The sequence below is a fragment of the Ailuropoda melanoleuca genome, chromosome 10 (assembly GCF_002007445.2).
Source record: "Ailuropoda melanoleuca isolate Jingjing chromosome 10, ASM200744v2, whole genome shotgun sequence".
In the NCBI taxonomy this organism is placed as follows: domain Eukaryota; kingdom Metazoa; phylum Chordata; class Mammalia; order Carnivora; family Ursidae; genus Ailuropoda; species Ailuropoda melanoleuca.
The window spans coordinates 16,630,364-16,648,952 of record NC_048227.1 but is presented as its reverse complement, the minus strand read 5'-3'; the positions used below and the strand labels follow the sequence as shown (position 1 = coordinate 16,648,952).

The following is an 18,589-nucleotide window of genomic DNA, read 5'->3' as shown; positions in this document are numbered from 1 at the left end:
AACCTGTCTACCCTAAAATTCCCACCTCAACCCAAACCCCAATAAACACCCTAGGCAACATTGGGCAAAAAAGCCTTTTATTTTCCTCCACATTCCAGCTTTCCATTTTCTGTAACATCTCTTCCAACTTAGAACAAAGTCTGGAGAAGTTGATTCACACCTGGAGAAAAAGAAGATTAAAAGCAAGGGCACAGGGGTGCCTGGGTGGCTCAGTTAAATGCCCGCCTTCAGCTCATGATCCTTAAATCCCGGAATCAAGGCCCACAGAGCCCCACGACGTAGGGCTCCCTGCTCAGCAGGAGTCTGCTTCTCCCTCTGCCTCTGCTCCTCCCCCTGCTCGTGCTCTCCTGCTCACTCTCACAAATAAATAAATAAAATCTTAAAAACAAACAAACCCCAAACGGGCAGATCAGAGGGCTCCTGGGGGAAGCTCTGGGATGGCTGCAGAGTGAGGAAGGAGCAGAGGAAGTGGCGACTACACATGGGTACAGGCACTCATCCCGACTGAGTGGGAAGCCTCAGGACCCCAGGATCGGCTAGAAGCCAGAAAGCCTTCATGTCCCAGTCCACTCAGATCTAAGAAAATCTAGGAGGGTTCCACAATCTCCTATCCCAAGTCGGTGGAGCATAGCCCTGAGCAAAATAAGCAAAGCTGACCTCAAGCATCCAGTTCCTCCGGCCAGAGCCCTTCCCTGGGCTTGGGCTGTTCTAACTTCTCCCATGGCTCTCTCCTAGAGTACAGCAGCTAGTTGTTGAAGCTGAGAACAGTTTAAGAGCCTGGTGCACAACAGATAACTCTCAAATTATATGACCTCCACTTGACAAAGTGAGACTTTTTTACAGAAATATTTTTTTTCTTAATGAGTGGACACATGGACTAGTTAGCCAATATGTTTCCCACCCACTGCCACCTTTGTGAGGCATGTTTCTCCAAAGATCCTGTTAGCAAAATCAACTTTTCCTAAATGCAGTGAAGGCTGATGGAAAAAAGAAAGTGTACGTAAAATGCTTGGGCACATACTATGTGCCTAGTAAATGGGCATCATCAATCCTTTTGCGCTGTTCAAGGTGAGTTTTACAAAATTTGCATCATAAAACTGGGTATTAGAATTTCAGGACAAAAGCAAGGCAAACATAATTCATATCCAGGATGCATCAGCAAATCTGAACCCTGTTAACTCACCACTGTTGCCAAAAAGCTTGGATGTGAACTACAGCTATGGATGAATCTTAAAATCATAACATTAACCGAAAGAAGTCAGTCACAAAAGAATATGTATGATTCCACCCACATCAAGTTCAAAAACAAGTAAAACCAAACCATATTGTTTAGGAATGACTCTATCTCAGTTATAATTGCCACCTCCACCCCATCCCCTGCTCCTACAGGACTGGGGCAAAGAACCTTACCTGAGAACAAGATGGGAACTAGGCCAGTGCCCTCAGAGCCGGGTTCTAGACCAGTGGGACTCCCGGCGCGGGTGGAAGCACACAGCAGTGAGACAGCAGAGAAGGCCACAGAAGAGAAGCAGGAAGGAGCCCAAAACAAGCAGTCTGGAGCCACACAGAGCCAACTCCTCCTAACGGTGGGCAAAGGGAGGGAAGGAGGAATGAATGAGAAGGAGGGAGGGTGGAGAATCTTCCCCTGGGAAGACATCTTATTCCCGAGGCCAAGAGCTACAGAGAGAAGCCCCCATGGGGGGGGGGGGAGAGGGCTCTCTACATCCAGGGAGCAAAAAAGGGAAAATGTAATTTCTATACAAGCTAATTGTCTCAATGGCCTATGAACTGCTTTCTCGCCCAACCATTGAAGTGAACCCCCGTAATGTCTCCACTACTGCCCACATTTTAAATATGCTCAAGGAGGCCAGGTCTGGAAACCAGAATTTGCTCTGATTCTAAGCTCCCACGTGATGCTCCTCGCCAGGGTCTTTGCAAATGTGAGGGAAAAGCACACAGCAGCCTCCTAACTGGTCTGTCTCCTCCACTCAGTCAGTCTCTCTCACCCAGCACCACTGGCCCCCATGGCCTGCAGTATCAAGTCATAGTGTTTTAGCCTGGAGTTACGGTGCCTCACAATCAGGCCCCTGCCTCTCTCCTGTCTCTTCCCCTCAGTCATTCCTAAGCCTTCCTCATCGACTGCCCTCAAAGGCTGAACACTTTTCAATCTCTAGGCCTGTGCACCTGCTGGTCCTTTTGCCTGGAATGTATTTCCCCTGTCCTGAACCCCCTCCATCACATTCTCTGCCCCCATCTTCCTACTCTTCAAGGGTCACCCTGAAAGGGAAGATAAAGCCTAGGACTGCGGTCAGAAGGCATAGGTTGCAATCCTGGGTCTGCCACTTAACCAGTTGTGTGGCCTTGGGCAATTTACTCCCTCTCTCTAAGCCTGTTTCCTCATCTGTAAAATGGGATAATAACAGCTACCTCAAAAGGCTATTTTAAGATCAAATGAGATAATGAACCTGAAAGCACTTTGTACATTATAAACTAGTGTACACAATTCTCTTTCTTAAATGCCACCTTCTCTGTGAAGCACTCTCCATAAATGTTGAAGTTAGGGTTAATTGCTCCTTACTCTGTGTTTGAATAACACTTTGCTCACATCTCCATGATAGCGATTAGCCCATTCTGCCTCTTATTACAGCTTCTGCATTCCTTTAAGGTGGAGATCATATTTTATTCTGTTTAAAGACAATTGTTAATAGTAATAGCTATCACTCATCCAATCTCTATTATGTAGCAGGTGTTGTACTGGGCACCTGACATTCATTCTCATTCATCTTTATTTGTTGGCATCAGGAGATATTATCATGTTTTCCATTTTACAGATGAGGAAGCTGAGGCTCAGAGAGGCTCAGATGCTTGCTCAAGGTCACACAGCCTCTGAGGCAGAATTATAGAGCCTGTGCCTTTTCTACTATGTAACTACCCCCAGCAGCCTTCAAGGCAGAGCATTCAGCATGGCAGTCTGTGAAACCCCAAAGTCTGAGGCTCTTACCGAGGTGAGCAACTTGGTGAGCACAAGGCCTTCGTGGCTCCAAACCCTGACACACTCCTCAGCCATTCTAGGACTCAAGGTGGCATTTCCTGCTCCCTCCTCTGAGCAGGAGAGGGGTGGCTGGCTGGAGGGCAGGATTCCTGGAGCAGCACTAAAATACAGGCAGGTTCCTGGGGTCCTTTCTGTGGTCACCCTGGCAGTAATGAGGACCAGCTCTCCTGCAGAAGATCCTATGAGAGGCACAGGAGAGGCGGTGGAAGAAGATGGAGGGTGGGGTGGAAGCCATCCATCTTCAGACTTCCATTCATTTCTAAGGCTTCCTTCAGTACCAACTGTTTTGGCATTGAGTCTATTCAATAGGGTACTCTGTATACTATCACCGTGTCATTGAGAAATGGCAATAACAGTGTCCCAATATAAACAAAAAATTAAGTTTCTTTACAAAGAATAAAACAATCATGCCAATACTCACAAAGCTACAGTGAAGCTGGGGCAGATACACATGGCCAACATCAGTCTGTATAAACGAGTCTGTCCTTTTTAAAAAAGTAGTTTCCTACTAGGTACCAAAATCCATGAACAGGTTCACACCCCATTTCAAATTAGTGGGGAAAGGATGGTCTATTTAGTCAGTGGCCCTGGGACAATTTCCAGTTGGGGAAAAAAAAAAGTTAGACTCATCTCACACTATAAAATAAAGTCCAGATGTGTTAGAGACCTATACAAACAAATTAAACAAAACAAAACCCCCCCAAAATACAGAAGAATATTTTCTAAGTTTAAAGTGGGGAAGGCCTTCCTAAAAAGGACACAAGACCTACAAGCTTGAGTAAAGGGTGAGAGCAATAAACTTAATCTTGTAATGTGAAGGCTTCTCTATGATGAAAGAAAACTTAAAAAAAAAGTAACAATGGATGAAAATACCTATCTATTTTTTGTAAAGATTTATTTATTGGGGGGAGGGGCAGCAGGAGAGACTTCAAGCAGACTCCCCTCTGAGAGAGGAGCCCATGGGACTTGATCTCATAACCCATGAGATCCTGACCTGAGCCGAAACCAAGAGTTGGATGCTTAACAGACTGAGCCACCCATGTGCCCCCAAATGGCTATATTGAATTGGTAAAAAGGTTTACAATCCAGAATATATAAGGATCTTCTAAAAATCAAGAAGATAAAGGTAACTTAAAAGACGAACGAGCAAAGGATACAAACAGGAAATTCATGGAGGCATGACAATGGCCAATAAACCTACAAGAAGATGTTCAACCTCGCTAACAATCAGAAGAAACTAAATGAAAACAATCAGGAAATTTCTTTGCTCATTAAAGTGGTAAAAATTAAAAAGACTGATAATAATGAGAGTTGCTGAAGATGTGGGGAAATGGGCGCTCTCAATGAGTGACACCTTTTAGAAGACGACGTGGCTGTATCTGTTACAATTTTAAATGGGTCCAGAATGTGACTGAGAAGATGCCCCTCAAACTGTGGACACTGGAGGGGAGGTGAGATGGATTTTTACATGTGCTTTGTATACTTCTTTGTGGTCTGAATCCACAACAAAAAGAATTTATCTATTAAAAAAAGGTCCATTCCCTTTGACTCAGTAATACCACTTACAGAAACTCATCCCAAGGAAAGGATTCAAAAGAAAGATGCCAAGTATACCAAGATGTTTATTGTGACTTCACAAAAAATACCAAAAAAATAGGAAGCAACAGAGATGTTTAAGACTAGGAAAAGCATTACAAATGATGGCCCAACCACTTAATGGATCGCCTTACATCCATTAAAATAATAATGTTCAGGCCAGGCAGTAATAAAAAAAATGATGTCATAAGTGAAAAAAGAGAAATACAAACCAGTATATATACAGATCAGAATGACAACTAAGAAATGTACATGCAAAACCTTCTAAGAGAACCACCCCTTGTTTCTCTATGTTCCCCAGATCAAATCAGTCACCGAGTCCTGTCAATCTACTGCCAGTGTCTCGCTCAGATCAGTCTTTCACAGCAATTGTCTTAGCTCGGGTCCTCATCATCTTTCCGTTGCAACTGTTACCTTCCACCTGGTCTTCCTGCCACTGGACACACTTCTACCAGGCAGTCAGCCAAGAGAGAATGATCTTTTTAAAAGAACAACAACAACAACAAAACCTTACTATTTTCCTGACAAAAATTTTGAGTTTGCCCAATGTACAAGATAAAGTTCAACTACCTAGGTTTGGCACAAAAGACCCTCCAGAGGATTCTGTCCGCCTCCTCAAACACATCTTTTGCCACTCATTCGACACGCCTTCCCCTGCACCAGTCAAACCGAACCCCTTGAAGTTTTCAAACATGCCATTACGATCCCCGTCTGCAAGCCTTTGCATATGCTTGTCCCTCTGGCTGGAAGAGCACACTCCTAACCCTCCCTTCAAGCCTCAGCTCAGGCACTGAACCCTGGGAAAAGCCTACCTTCGCTAACCCTGCTTGACAGACTCCTGAGGATGCCCACTGTATCTTGTGTGGTACTTCACACACTGAAAGGTATTTACTTCTATTCACATCTGTATCCTTGCTAGACTGTAAGCAGCCTGAGGCAAGGGCCCATGTCCTACACGTCTCTATATTCCCTATGCTTGGTACATAGTAGATGCTCAATAATTATTGCTTCGATGATGCAATCATAGGTGGATTATTTTCTGTCTTGTCCAGAATAATCTTTGATGATATTATTCTGTTTGTAACCATTATAAAAGAACAGGACTTGTTTGCAGAAGCAGAATTTGAGAAGCTGATCCTAAAATTCATATGGTAATTAAAGGGCTCTGGAAAAACCAAAACACTTTTTATTTTATTTTATTTTATTTTTTTATTATTTTTTTATTTTTTAAAAGATTTTATTTATTTATTCGATAGAGATAGAGACAGCCAGCGAGAGAGGGAACACAAGCAGGGGGAGCGGGAGAGGAAGAAGCAGGCTCATAGCGGAGGAGCCTGATGTGGGACTCGATCCCGTAACGCTGGGATGACGCCCTGAGCTGAAGGCAGAAGCTTAACCGCTGTGCCACCCAGGCGCCCCTATTTTATTTTTTTTTAAAGAGCTTATTTATTTATTTGTCAGAGAGCGAGCAAGAGCACAAGCAGGGGGAGCAGCAGGCAGGGGGAGAAGCAGACTCCCCATTGAGCAAGGAGCCCGATGTGGGACTCCATCCCAGGACCCTGGGATCATGACCTGAGCCGAAGGCAGAGGCTTAACTGACTGAGCCACCCAGGCGACCCCAAAACAATTTTTAAAAAGAAGAACAAGGGGCGCCTGGGTGGCACAGCGGTTAAGCGTCTGCCTTCGGCTCAGGGCGTGATCCCAGCGTTGTGGGATCGAGCCCCACATCAGGCTCCTCTGCTATGAGCCTGCTTCTTCCTCTCCCACTCCCCCCTGCTTGTGTTCCCTCTCTCACTGGCTGTCTCTATCTCTGTTGAATAAATAAATAAAATCTTTAAAAAAAAATAAAAATAAAAAGAAGAACAAAGTTGGAGGACTCACATTTTCTGATTTCAAACTTAATACCAAGCTGCATTAATTAAAAGAGTGTGGTACTACCATGAGGATAGACACAGAGATCAATGGAATAGAACTGAGAGTCTAGAAATAAACCTATATATACATCCACAGTCAACTGATTTTCAATAAGGGTGCCAAGACTATTCTAAGGGAAGCAACACTCTTTTCAACAAAACATGCTAGGACAACTGGATAGCCACTTGCAAAAGAATGAAGTTGGACCCCATCCTCACACCATTTACAAAAATTAACTCAAAATGGATCATAAAGCTAAATGTAAGAATTAAAACTATAAAATTTTAGTAGAAAATAAAGGGGTAAATCTTCATGAGCTTGAGTTGGGCAAAGCCTGTCTAACCAAGACACTAAAAGCACAAGCAACTAAAGAAAAAATAAACTGGGGGCGCCTGAGTGGCTCAGTCAGTTAAGTGTCTCCCTTTGGCTCAGGTCATGATCCCAGGGTCCCGGGATCGAGTCCCGCATCAGGCTCCCTGATCAGCATGGAGTCTGGTTCTCCCTTCTCCCTCTGCCTGCTGCTCCCTGGCTTGTGCGCGTGAGCTCTCTCTCTCAGAAAAATAAATAAATAAAATCTTAAAAAAGAAAGAAAGAAAGAAAGAAAGAAAGAAAGAAAGAAAGAAAGAAAGACAGACAGACTGGATTTCATCAAAATGAAAACCTTTCTGCTTCAAAGAACACCATCGACAAAGTGAAAAGACAACCCAGAGAATGGGAGAAAATATTTACAAATCATACATCGGGTAAGAGACTTGTATCTACAGGGGCACCTGGGTGGCTCAGTTGGTTAACTGTCTCCCTTCAGCTCAGGTCATGATCCCAGGGTCCTGGGATCGAGCCCCGCATTGCGCTCCCTGCTCAGCGGGAGTCTGCTTCTCCCTCTGCCTCTCCCCCTGCTTGTGCTCTCTCTCCCTGTCAGATAAATAAATAAAACCTTTAAAAAAATAACAATAACAAAGAGACTTGTATCTAGAAAATATAAAGAACTCTTATAACTCAATAATTGAAAGACAAATTATCCAATTTTTTTAAAAGGCAGAACTCTGAATATACATTTCTTCAGAGAAGATAGACAAATGACCAATAAGTACATGAAAAAAAAAAATGCTCAGTATCATTAGCCATGCCAATCAGAACCACAGTGAGATACTATTTCCCAATGACTAGGATGGCTAGAATAAAAAGACAGCTAATAACAAGTGTTGGCAAGGATGTGGAGAAATTGGAACTCACACACTGCTGGGGGAACACAAAATGGTGCAGCCAATTTGGAAAACAGTCTGGCAGTTCCTCAAAAGATTAAACATAGAGTTACAATATGACCCAGCAATTCCACTTTTAGGTATTTCATTTCCCCCAGGAGAAATGAAAATGTATGATCACACAAAATCTTGTATGTGAACGTTGACAGCAGCATTGTTTGTAATAGTCAAAAAGTAGAAATAATCCAAACATCAATCAATGGACGACTGGATAAATAAGATGTGGAATATCTACACAACGAATGTTATTCAGCAATAGAAACACAAAGTACTGATACGTGCTATGACACAGGTGAACCCTGAAAACATACTGATTGAAAGAAGCCAGTCACAAAAGAGTACACGTCGTATGAAATGTTCAGAATGAGCAAATCTACAGAAAAAGAAAGGTAAGTGGTTGCCTGGGTCTGGGAGGTTAGGAGGAAGAGGGGAGCGACTGCTAATGGGTACAGGATTTCTTTTGAGGGAATGAAATGCTCTAAAATTGATTGTGGTGATAGTTGCACACTTGTGCGATGATATGAAAAGCCACTGAACTGTACATGTGTGAATTTTATGGTATATGATCATATCTCAATAAAGCTGATGTACATATATGTACAAAATAAAAACAGGAAAAATTACCTCAAGTCTGTATATGACAGACTGTATAAGACACTTTCCTCTACTCTCATTCTTTGATCACACACGAGTACATCTGGACATTAGAGACCTCCCCGCGCCACACACACATACACACACCCACACACACGCAATTCACAAAAGAATCTTAGAATGATAGTGTTGGAGAGGACCTCAGAAACCAGAGAGTTCCACCTTTCTCTTCTCCCTTTTAATCTCCCCAATTTCAGATAAGGAACCTGAGGCCAAATCTCACACAGGCATCAGTGGCACCCACTGACTCCCTCCCCTCCCCACATCATTTTCCCAGAAGACTCTAAGCTCTCTGGGAATGGATGATGTCTAATTTTTTCTGTATCCTCCATAGCACATAGAGCTGTGGTAAGAACAGAGCAGGCACTCAGGACACTTGCTAAATTGAACAAGACATGCTTCTTGAATATCCCTGAGGAAAAAGAAGGTGCCACTAAGAGGAGAAAGCAATAGGGATGAAGAGGGATGAGAAAGAACATTAGGTCAAATCTACCCCATCTTGTTGCACCTCCAAGGATAGACTCAAAAGACCTCAGACCTGGAAGGGAAGAGAGAAAACACTTACACGGAACCCACAGAGTGTCACCATGTTCACTGAACGTATCTAGTCCTTACTACAGCAGAAGTGACTAAGGCCTTGGGATATGCCCAAGGTCACCAAGCTGGGGAGGTCAGAGACAGAACCCAACAGTAAGTGTTCTGAAGCCCAACCAACAGTCCTCCTTAATCTCACCTTTCAATCCCATCTGACTACCCCGGACCGTGGCTTGGAATGTCTGTGTCTTGTTCCTGTCTGGACCATCTCCGAAGTTCAAGGTGGTCAGTAAGCCCACGACCTGAGGCCCATGCCACTTTCCTGTGACTGTCCCATTCATGGGGCACAGGGTCAGCTGGCCAAAAGATCTCAAGAAAGAGACCCAGTCCTGTGTGCAAAAGAAAGGTGGGAGAGAGGTGAGAGATTAGCAGCACAAGCAGGCCTGTGTGAAAAGGATGAAGAATGTACTCACCTGAGGAATGTCAGGGCTGCGAAAGCCAGTCCTGTGGGTGAGGAGGAAGCTGCCTAGGCCCAGGCCTGAAAGGCCGAGAAGCAGTAGGATCAAAGTGGCACAGACCAGTGGTGGGTGGTGGGCCAGACAGAGATGCAGGTTGTGCCCTGCCTGGCAGCTGCCCATGGGGAGGAGAGGGGTCCGGGCCTCCACGGAGAGCCTGCTGGAGGACAGGAAGGAAGAACTGGACAAGAGCCTGCCAGTCAGAAGGCACTTACCCATTTTATTCAAAGGCAAGCTAACACTGAAAAGACAAGGGACTTGCCCAAGGCCACACAGCCAGTTAATGGCAGAGCCAGGACGAGAATCCAAAGCTCTTAACTCTTAAGTGTTCATCCCCCTGCACCACTCAAAAAATGTTTGCTGTATTTCATTTCTGAAGTAATCAAGGCAGAAGCAAAGCAGAGCACACTGTGCTGGAAAGAGGAACCCAAAAGGAGAATTCTCAAGGGGAGAAATTCAGGAAGCAGCTGCTCCGGGGCTAGGGTTTGGCTGAAGAACAGTTCCATCCAATAGCCTAGACAAAGGAAGTATCTGATGAAAAGAACTCACTCTGGAACAAAAACGTTTCAATCTGTATCCTCCACTTACACTCACTGGCTATGTGAGAAAAATCAGTTAACCTTTGTGAGCTTACGGATCTGTGAAAGAAGGCCAAATAATGAGGACTAAATGGGACAGATAAAGCAGTTTTGCATAGTACTTGGCCTTGCAGGAACTCAACAAATGTCCATTTCCCTTCTATTTCACTGTGTCATACTGATCTTTAAAACCAGGTGAAGCAAAGCAAAAAATACTGTGGTGGAAACTGAGGTTCGGGGACTTTCACAGAGGAGTGGCAGGGCCAAGGTCTGAAACCCGCCCTCTGCTTCCAGGTAGAGTGCCCTTTCCCAAGCGAGAAGCGACAGCCTGATGAAAAGGAACATCTGGAAGACGGGATAAACATATGGGGTGGGGGGAGAAGGAGGGCTCCGGGGAAATGCAGGTGTCACAAATGCCCAGTCCCTGCCCTGCCTCCCGTCCCGGCACATCTGGAAAGGGGGAGAAAGCACTAAGGGGGAGGGCAGAGCCTGAGTTCAGCGGCTGGTGGTGCCCCTGGGCCTCCCCTCCCCCCGCAAAGCCCCTCCTGCAGGCACTCAACACCCGCAACATCCCTTCCCGGTCCTGCGGCGTCGGGTCCGCCTGCCCCTCCCTCTCACCGCTCGGAGCCGGGCGGAGGCCGGCGCCCCCCGCGACGTCACGCGTGGAGCAGCGAAGGGGCGGGGTCCGTGCTCCCCCAACACGCCCCCACCCACGCGATGGGGATTCGCATGCGCGGTGTCCACGCGGGCAGCAGCCCGGCCCCTCCCAGGCTGGGTGGGGGCGTACCAAGAAGGAACCCAGTGAAGGGGCAACGGAGAAGAAACTACCCCGCGGTAGGTGAGTAAAAGGGAGAGACGCAAAGGAGCTGGCTGTGGGGACGTTGTTAGACTTGTAAAGCCTCACTCCGGAGACACTGTGGGGCATTTCAACGAGAATCGCGTCGCAAGCATTTTTCTGTTGCTCGTCGCCCTCCCGCGCCAATCGCACAGCCCAGCCGCGCCCAGGTTCCGGGTATGAATTTGGGGTCCGCCCGGGGGCGGAACTCCAGCCCTGAGAATCTGGCCTTCCGGACTGTTTGGCCTACGCTCTTCTCTGCAGGCCCAACGTCTGCAGCTCACGCTTGGCCCCTGGTTTTAGTGAGTCCTTAATGCATAGGATCCCACAGTTGCCAGACTGTTCAGTAGAGACTATCTCATTTCATTTCTGCCCATATTTTAGAGATGAGAACACGGAAGTCCACCTTACCTTAAATAGCAGGAAGCCAAGAATCCAGGGTTCAAATCCTAACTTTGTGCCTGCCTCTGCACAAGCCATAACCGTGCTCTTTTGGAGAGCTGAGTTTGTTAAAGGGGTTCAACCCACCGCCTCACTAGTCGGATGGGAAGCTTAAGAGGCAAAGTGTGGGAAAACATGGGCCCAGTGTGCACTGAGCACAAAACCGTGCTGGACAAAAGTTCTTTGAAACAAAATCTTAATAGTCAACTCTACTGAGGCTCCGTTAAGACTGAGACCAGGTCATTTCTGTACCACCCGCCCCCCAAAATTTATAGCCCCAAACCCTTTCCCATATGGTAAAGAAAATATTCAACAAGGGTTGCCAGGATCACGCCATGAGGTAAATCTAGTCTTTTCAACAAGCGGTATTGGGGAAACTGGATATTAACATGTGAAAGAATGAAGTTAAACCTTTGCCTTACACCATATACAGAACTTAATTCATAATGTACCAAAGAACTCCCATGTAAGAGCTGAAAGTATAAAACTCTTAGAAGAAAACAGGGAAGCTTCATGACATCGGATTTGGCAATGATTTCTTGGGTATGACACCCAAAGCACAGACAGCAAAAGGGGGAAAAAAGGTAAGTTGGACTTACATCAAAATTTAAAATTTCTGTGCATCAAAGGACACAACAGAGTGAAAACGCAGCCCATGGAGTGGGAGGAACTATTTGCAAAGCATGTATCTGCTAAAGAGTAAATAATATATAGACTATGTAAAGAACTCTTACAATGCAACACAACAACAAAATCCTGGTTAAAAAATTGGCAAAGGGGGGCGCCTGGGTGGCACAGCTGTTAAGTGTCTGCCTTCGGCTCAGGGCGTGATCCCGGCGTTATGGTATTGAGCCCCGCATGGGGCTTCTCTGCTGTGAGCCTGCTTCTTCCTCTCCCACTCCCCCTGCTTGTGTTCCCTCTCTCGCTGGCTGTCTCTATCTCTGTCAAATAAATAAATAAAATCTTAAAAAAAAAATTGGCAAAGGACTTGAAGATATTTCTCCAAAGATATACAAATGGCCAATAGGCACATGAAGAGAAACTCAACATTACTAATCATAAGGGTAATGCAAATGAAAACCACAATTAGATACATCTCACAGCTATTGGATGGCTACTATAAGGCTGTGGAGAAATCAGAACCCTTTTGCACTGTGGGTGGGAATTTAAAATTGTACAACCACTAGGGAAAACAGAATGGTGGCTCTTCAAAAAATTAAAAATAGAATTATGAGGGGCACCTGGCTGGCTCAGTCAGTGGAGTGTGCGACTCTTGATCTCGGAGTTGTAAGTTTGAGTCCCACATTGAGATTACTTTAAAAAAAAATCTTAAAAAAAAATAGAATTACCATACTATCCAGCAATTCCACTTTGGGGTATATACCCCAAAGAACTAAAAGGAAAATCTCTAAAAAATATTTGTATACCCATGTTCATAGCATTATTCACAAGAGCTAAAAGGTGGAAGCAACCCAAGGGTCCATCAACAGATGAATGGATAGAAAAAATATGGTATATACATACAATGAAATATTCAGCCTTTAAAAGGAAGGAAATTCTGATACATGCTATAACATGGATGAATCTTGAGGATATTTTGCTAAGTGAAATAAGCCAGTCGCAAAAAGAGAAATACTATAACATTCCACTGATCTGTGGTACTAGTGTAGTCAAATTCATAGAGACAGAAAGTAGAATGGTTGCTGCCAGGGGCTGAGGGTGGGGGGAACAGGAATGGGGAGTTACTGTTGTTTAATGGGTACAGAGTTTCAGTTTTGCAAGATGAAAAGAATTCTGGAGCTGAATGATGGTAATGGTTGCACAAGGTGAATGTAACTAACACTACTGAATTTCTGTACTTAAAAATGTACACATAAAAATGGTTAAGATGGTAAATCTTTATTATATATATTTTGTCACAATTAAAAATAACAATCATTAAAAAAAAAACCTTGATGTGTGTGTGGGGGAGGTGGAATTTATGGCATAGTCTCCTAGAGTATAGTGGCTGATGAATGCCATTGATTGACTTACTTGAAATTCCAAGCACAGGAAGTATTTTTTTCTCAAAGGAAAAATAAGTGTGGCTGACAGAAAATTTTAGAACCTAAGAACTGGAAGGCACTCAGTGACTGAACAAGTTCAACAATAACCACCCCCACCCCCACTTTACTTTCCAGATGCTAAACTGATGTCTAGAAAGGTTAAGGGACTTGCCCCAAGTCTCTCAACCCATTAAGCCTCAGCCAGAACTAGAGCCCAAGTGTCCCAACACTGAATCTAGTCCTTTCCCACCAGATCCTCTTTGCTCAGTCCTGCCAAGAGATCTCTCCTGAAAACCTACAGAAGTTTCTGCCCATCCAACTCTCGGTCATACCTGGCCCAGTCTGAGCCAGTGAGGTCACCTTTCCCTAGTCTTAGTCTTGTCTCCCCAACCAGCACCTCAGTTCCTGAAATAGTATGCTCCACAAGCCCCAGGTCTTTTCATAGTTTGAGCACAGTATTTACTCAGTAAATATTTGTTGGTTAATGTATTGAAAACAGCTTCTGACAGGCCAGTTTCCCCCTGAACTTAACCAATTTTCAGTTTCATTTTAAGATTGGGAGCACATCTGCCCACGCTGAATGTTTGTGAAATTTAGGTTAAAAGGTAAAAGAAAGTTTATTTGGTCAACAGTTATTTTTTAGTGCCTACTATGGTCCAGGCATGAAATTAATATCCATATAGCAAAAACTTTGTCAATGTTTCTACTTAATGACAAGTCTAATTTGTAGGGTAAGATAAGGCATGAAAGTGCCCAGTGTAGTGCTGGTACACAATGGGAAGTCAACAAATGTGAGTTTCCCTTCATTATTCTTGTACAGCAGAGTAGTTAGGCATATTTGGACAGCAGTTCTTGTAAATGACCACAATTGATATTTACTTATGTAGCCTAATGAACAAATTCTCCGGACCACTAGAGACAAACTGGATAGAGCAAGGAACTGCCTGAAGGCCTGGGAATCGGGGTAAACGGATGTAAACAAATGTCTTATATAGCAAACAAAAAAGTTGGGGTGGGGAGGAGCACAAGAGGACACAAAATTGGTTGTGTAATCCGCCAGCATTATACCAATTTCTGACTTGGTGATCCACTCGTCAGATCCTGAAGGTGGATGTTACTGGAGAAAACTGGTCCTAGACAGCTTAAACAGTTTAAATAAGGACACACGGTAGTAGGAGGCAGAAGTTGGCTTATGATTCAAGCCTGACTACAAACAAATGTGAGAATCTGCAAATTTAAGAATCAGAAAGCCAACTGAGAAGGGAATCACCCAGGCTTTTGGAAGGAATGGGGGGAGGGTTTCCTCCATCACTCCATAATGATAGATTCTTCCCTGTACTCTGGCCCAGATAAAAGCTCTCAGGGAGGGGCACCTGGGTGGCTCAGTCCATTAAGCCACTGCCTGGAGTCCCAGGATCAAGTCCTATATTGGGCTCCCTGCTCAGTGGGGAGTCTGCTTTTCCCTCTGACCCTCCCCACTCTTGTGCTCACTCTCTCTCTCTCTCTCTCACTCAAATAAATAAATAAATAAATAAATAAATAAAATCTTAAAAAAAAAGAAAAGAAAAGCTCTCAGGCATCTGTTTCATTTTTTTCCATCTACATTATCAAGCCCTAAAACTCTCTGGAGTCACAGACCCCTGTGAAAATCCGATGAAAGCTTTTTATTCAGTCAGATATTCATTCAATAAACATCTCTGAGCTACCAGGCAGTATTCTGTGAGCTGCGAATACAATGGTGGACAAAGTATTCAGGATCCCTGGCCTCCTGGAAAGTAAAATCTGCCTATGGACCTTCTCCCTGGAAAAAGGCCCTTTTGCCTGAATGTTTACAGAGAGTTTCAATCAGCAGAACCTCAGTTCCTCTTGGAGCCCATTGTTAGACAAGAGCCTCTACATGTTTCATACGATTCCTTCAATTGGGGCTTCAATTTTGTGTTTAGTTTCATATCAGGACTGCTTGATAAAATGAATGTTTCTCCTTTTACTTCTTGTTTTCATCCTGTGTTATTCATCTATTCAATCAACTCATTCATTCATTCAAGAAACATTTGAACACTTGTTTAATGCCAGGCACTTGGTTAGGCACTGAGGGAAGCCATATTTTCTACCAATGAAAAGCCTGAGACAGATGCACAAAAAATTATGATAAAAGTCAAATACCATAATAGATAGGTGATACCATAATATAAAATAACAATTACTACTGTCTCCTGAATAACTTCTAAATGGGTCAAACATTTAATGACCTTCAAATGTCAGCTTATCAATAACAAAACCAAATCAGCATTATCCCTGCTTTACAGTGAGAAAACCAAGGCTTAGCAATGTTAGGAAACTTGCCCATGGTTTTCAACTAGTCAACAGCTACATGTAATACACACATACAAGCGCACACATACACACGATACAAATATTGAGAAAAAAATAGGATATGTTTGCAGACCCGAAATAAGATAATTTCTATGGCAAGACATAAATACCAGAAACTGTAAATGAAAATATGGATCAACTTAACTATTTGAAATTAAAAGCCGCTGCAGTAATCTCTTGGACGTTGGCCTTAGCAACATATTTATGGATATGTCTCCTCAGACAAAGGAAACAAAAGCAAAAGTAAACTACTGAGATTACACCAAAATAAAAAGCTTTTGCACATGAAGGAAACCATTAACAAAACAAATAGGGAACCTAGTGAATGGGAGAAAATATTTGCAAACAATATATCTGATAAGGGTTTAATATCCAAAATATATAAAGAACTTCTACAACTCGCCCACCCCCCAAAAAATCAATCCAATTTAAAAATGAACAGAGGACCTGGATAGACATTTTCCCAAAGAAGACATACAGATGTACAACAGACCCATGGAAAGATGCTCAACATGACTCCTTCTCAGGGAAATGTAAGTCAAGACCACAAGGAGATATCACCTCACACCTGTCAGAATGGCTTGTATCAAAAAGACAATAAATAACAAGTGTTGGCAAGGATGTGGAGAAGAGGGAACCCTCGTGGACTGTTGGTGGGAATGTAAAATGGTGCAGCCACTGTGGAAAACAGTATGACGTTTCCTCAAAAAATTAAAAATAGATATACTGTACAATCCAGTAATTCTACTACTGGGTATTTACCCAAAGGAAATGAAAATGCTAATTTGAAAAGATACATGCAACTCTATGTTTACTGAAGCACTATTTATATAGCCAAGATATGGAAGCAAGTGTCCATCCATAGATGAATGGATAAAGATATGGTACACACACACACACACACACTGGAATATTAGCCTCAAAAAAGAATGAGATCTTGCCATTTGCAACAACATGGATGGATGTAGAGGGCATTTGCCAAGTGAAATAAGTCAGAGAAAGAGAAATACCATATGATGTCACTTAAGTGTGTGATTAAAAAAACAATACAAACAAAAACCAAATAAAGGCTTAAATACAGAGAACAAATTGGGAGTTGCCAGAGGAGAAGTGGGTGAGGAGATGGGCTAAATAAAATAAAGGGGATTAAAAGGCACCAAAAAAGAAGTCTCTATTTGATGAAGGATTTCATACAAATTAGAAGTAGGAGAAAATAACTGCCTTATGTATTAATAGTCAAGGGATTAATGGTAGCTAATAATGCCCCCCTACCAGGTGAAGTTTACATAAAGTAAAATGCACAGATCTTAAGTATGAAATTTCATAAGTTTTGACAAATATATGCCCATGTAAATGCCCCAATCAAAACATAAAATATTTCCATCACTCCAGGAACTGCCCTCATTCCCCTTTCCAGTCACTCCCCATTTCCTCTGTCTAAAGGAAACCACTATTCTCATGCTATCGTCAAATACTTAATGTTATTTCTTTAAATGTCCAAGATCTCTTTTTTTTAAAAAAGATTTTATTTACTTATTTGACAGAGATAGAGACAGTCAGCGAGAGAGGGAACACAAGCAGGGGGAGTGGGAGAGGAAGAAGCAGGCTCATAGCAGAGGAGCCTGATGTGGGGCTCGATCCCACAACGCCGGGATCACGCCCTGAGCCAAAGGCAGACGCTTAACCGCTGTGCCACCCAGGCGCCCCTAAATGTCCAAGATCTCTTAACTAGATTTTAAGTTTCTTTAAAGGTACACCTGCCTATTTTTTTGCCGAGTTTTTTTTTTTTTACTGTGATAAAATACATGTAACATAAAGTTTGCCATTTTAATCATTTTAAAGTGTATATTTTGGTGGTATTACATTCATAATGTTGTACAACAATTACCACTATTTTTTCCCAAAACCTTTCATCATCCCAAACAGAAATTTTGTAACCCTTAAGCAATTACCCATTACCTCCTTGACCAGACCCCAGTAACCTCTTTTCTATTCCCTATTTCTATGAATTTGTCTATTCTAGGTGTTTCATATAAATGGAATAATATAATAGTTGTCCTTTTGTGTCTGGCTTATTTCTCTTAGCATAATGTCTTCAAGGTTTATCCATTTTATAGTATCTGTCAGAATTTCTTTTCTTTTTAAGGCTGAATAATATTCCATTATGTATACACACCACACTTTGTTTATTCATTCATTTGTAGATGGACACTTAGATTGTTTCCATATTTTGTCCATTGTGAATAATGCTGCTATGAACATTGGTGTACAAGTAACTGTTTGAGTCCTTATTTTCAAATCTTATATGCCTAGAAGTGGAATTGCTTGGTCCTATGGTGATCCTATGTTTAACTATGAGAAGAGAATGTGGCCACACCACATTCCATCCCCACTAGCAACATGCAAGGGCTCCAATATCTCCGCATTCTCACCAACACTTATTATCTTCCTGGATTGGAAGTGGTGTCTCATTATGGTTTTTATTTGCATTTCCCTAATGACTAGTGGCATTGGGCATTTTTCATGTGCATATTTGTCGTTTGTATGTGTTCTTTGAAAAAAATCAAGTGCTTTGTCCATTTTTGAATTAGGTTGTTTGTGGTTTTGTCATTTGAGTTGTAGGGGTTCTTTATTCTGGAAATTAATCTTTTATCAGATATGTGATTTCCAAATATTTTCTCTCATTCTGTGTGTTGTCTTTTCATTCTCTTGATGGTGCCCTTTGATACACAAGTTTTTCTTTCTGATGAAATCCAATTTTTCTATTTTTTTTCTTTTGTTGCCTGTGCT

General features: G+C 43.0%; 1 protein-coding gene across 5 annotated transcripts; it reads right to left on the bottom strand.

The window, feature by feature from the left end:
* Positions 1-60: 60 nt before the first annotated feature.
* On the bottom strand, positions 61-10,885 carry TMEM219 (transmembrane protein 219). 5 transcript variants are annotated; one of them, XR_002144259.2, is made up of 6 exons: positions 9,486-10,052; positions 9,212-9,401; positions 3,002-3,231; positions 1,411-1,580; positions 658-777; positions 61-160 (listed from the first exon to the last, which is right to left on the bottom strand). XR_002144259.2 is itself a non-coding variant. In XM_034670152.1 (6 exons), exons 2-5 carry the CDS (start codon positions 9,648-9,650, stop codon positions 1,443-1,445), a joined length of 723 nt encoding a protein of 240 aa, XP_034526043.1. In that variant the 5' UTR covers positions 9,651-9,708; positions 10,724-10,885; the 3' UTR covers positions 61-160; positions 1,411-1,442. The 5 variants fall into 5 exon arrangements, 4 of the variants coding, with proteins under 4 accessions (XP_034526043.1, XP_019663606.1, XP_019663605.1 ...); XM_034670152.1 differs by lacking the exon at positions 658-777 and adding an exon at positions 10,724-10,885 and having other exon boundaries at positions 9,486-9,708; XM_019808047.2 differs by lacking the exon at positions 658-777 and adding an exon at positions 10,724-10,884 and having other exon boundaries at positions 9,486-9,687.
* Between the last annotated feature and the right edge of the window lie 7,704 nt (positions 10,886-18,589).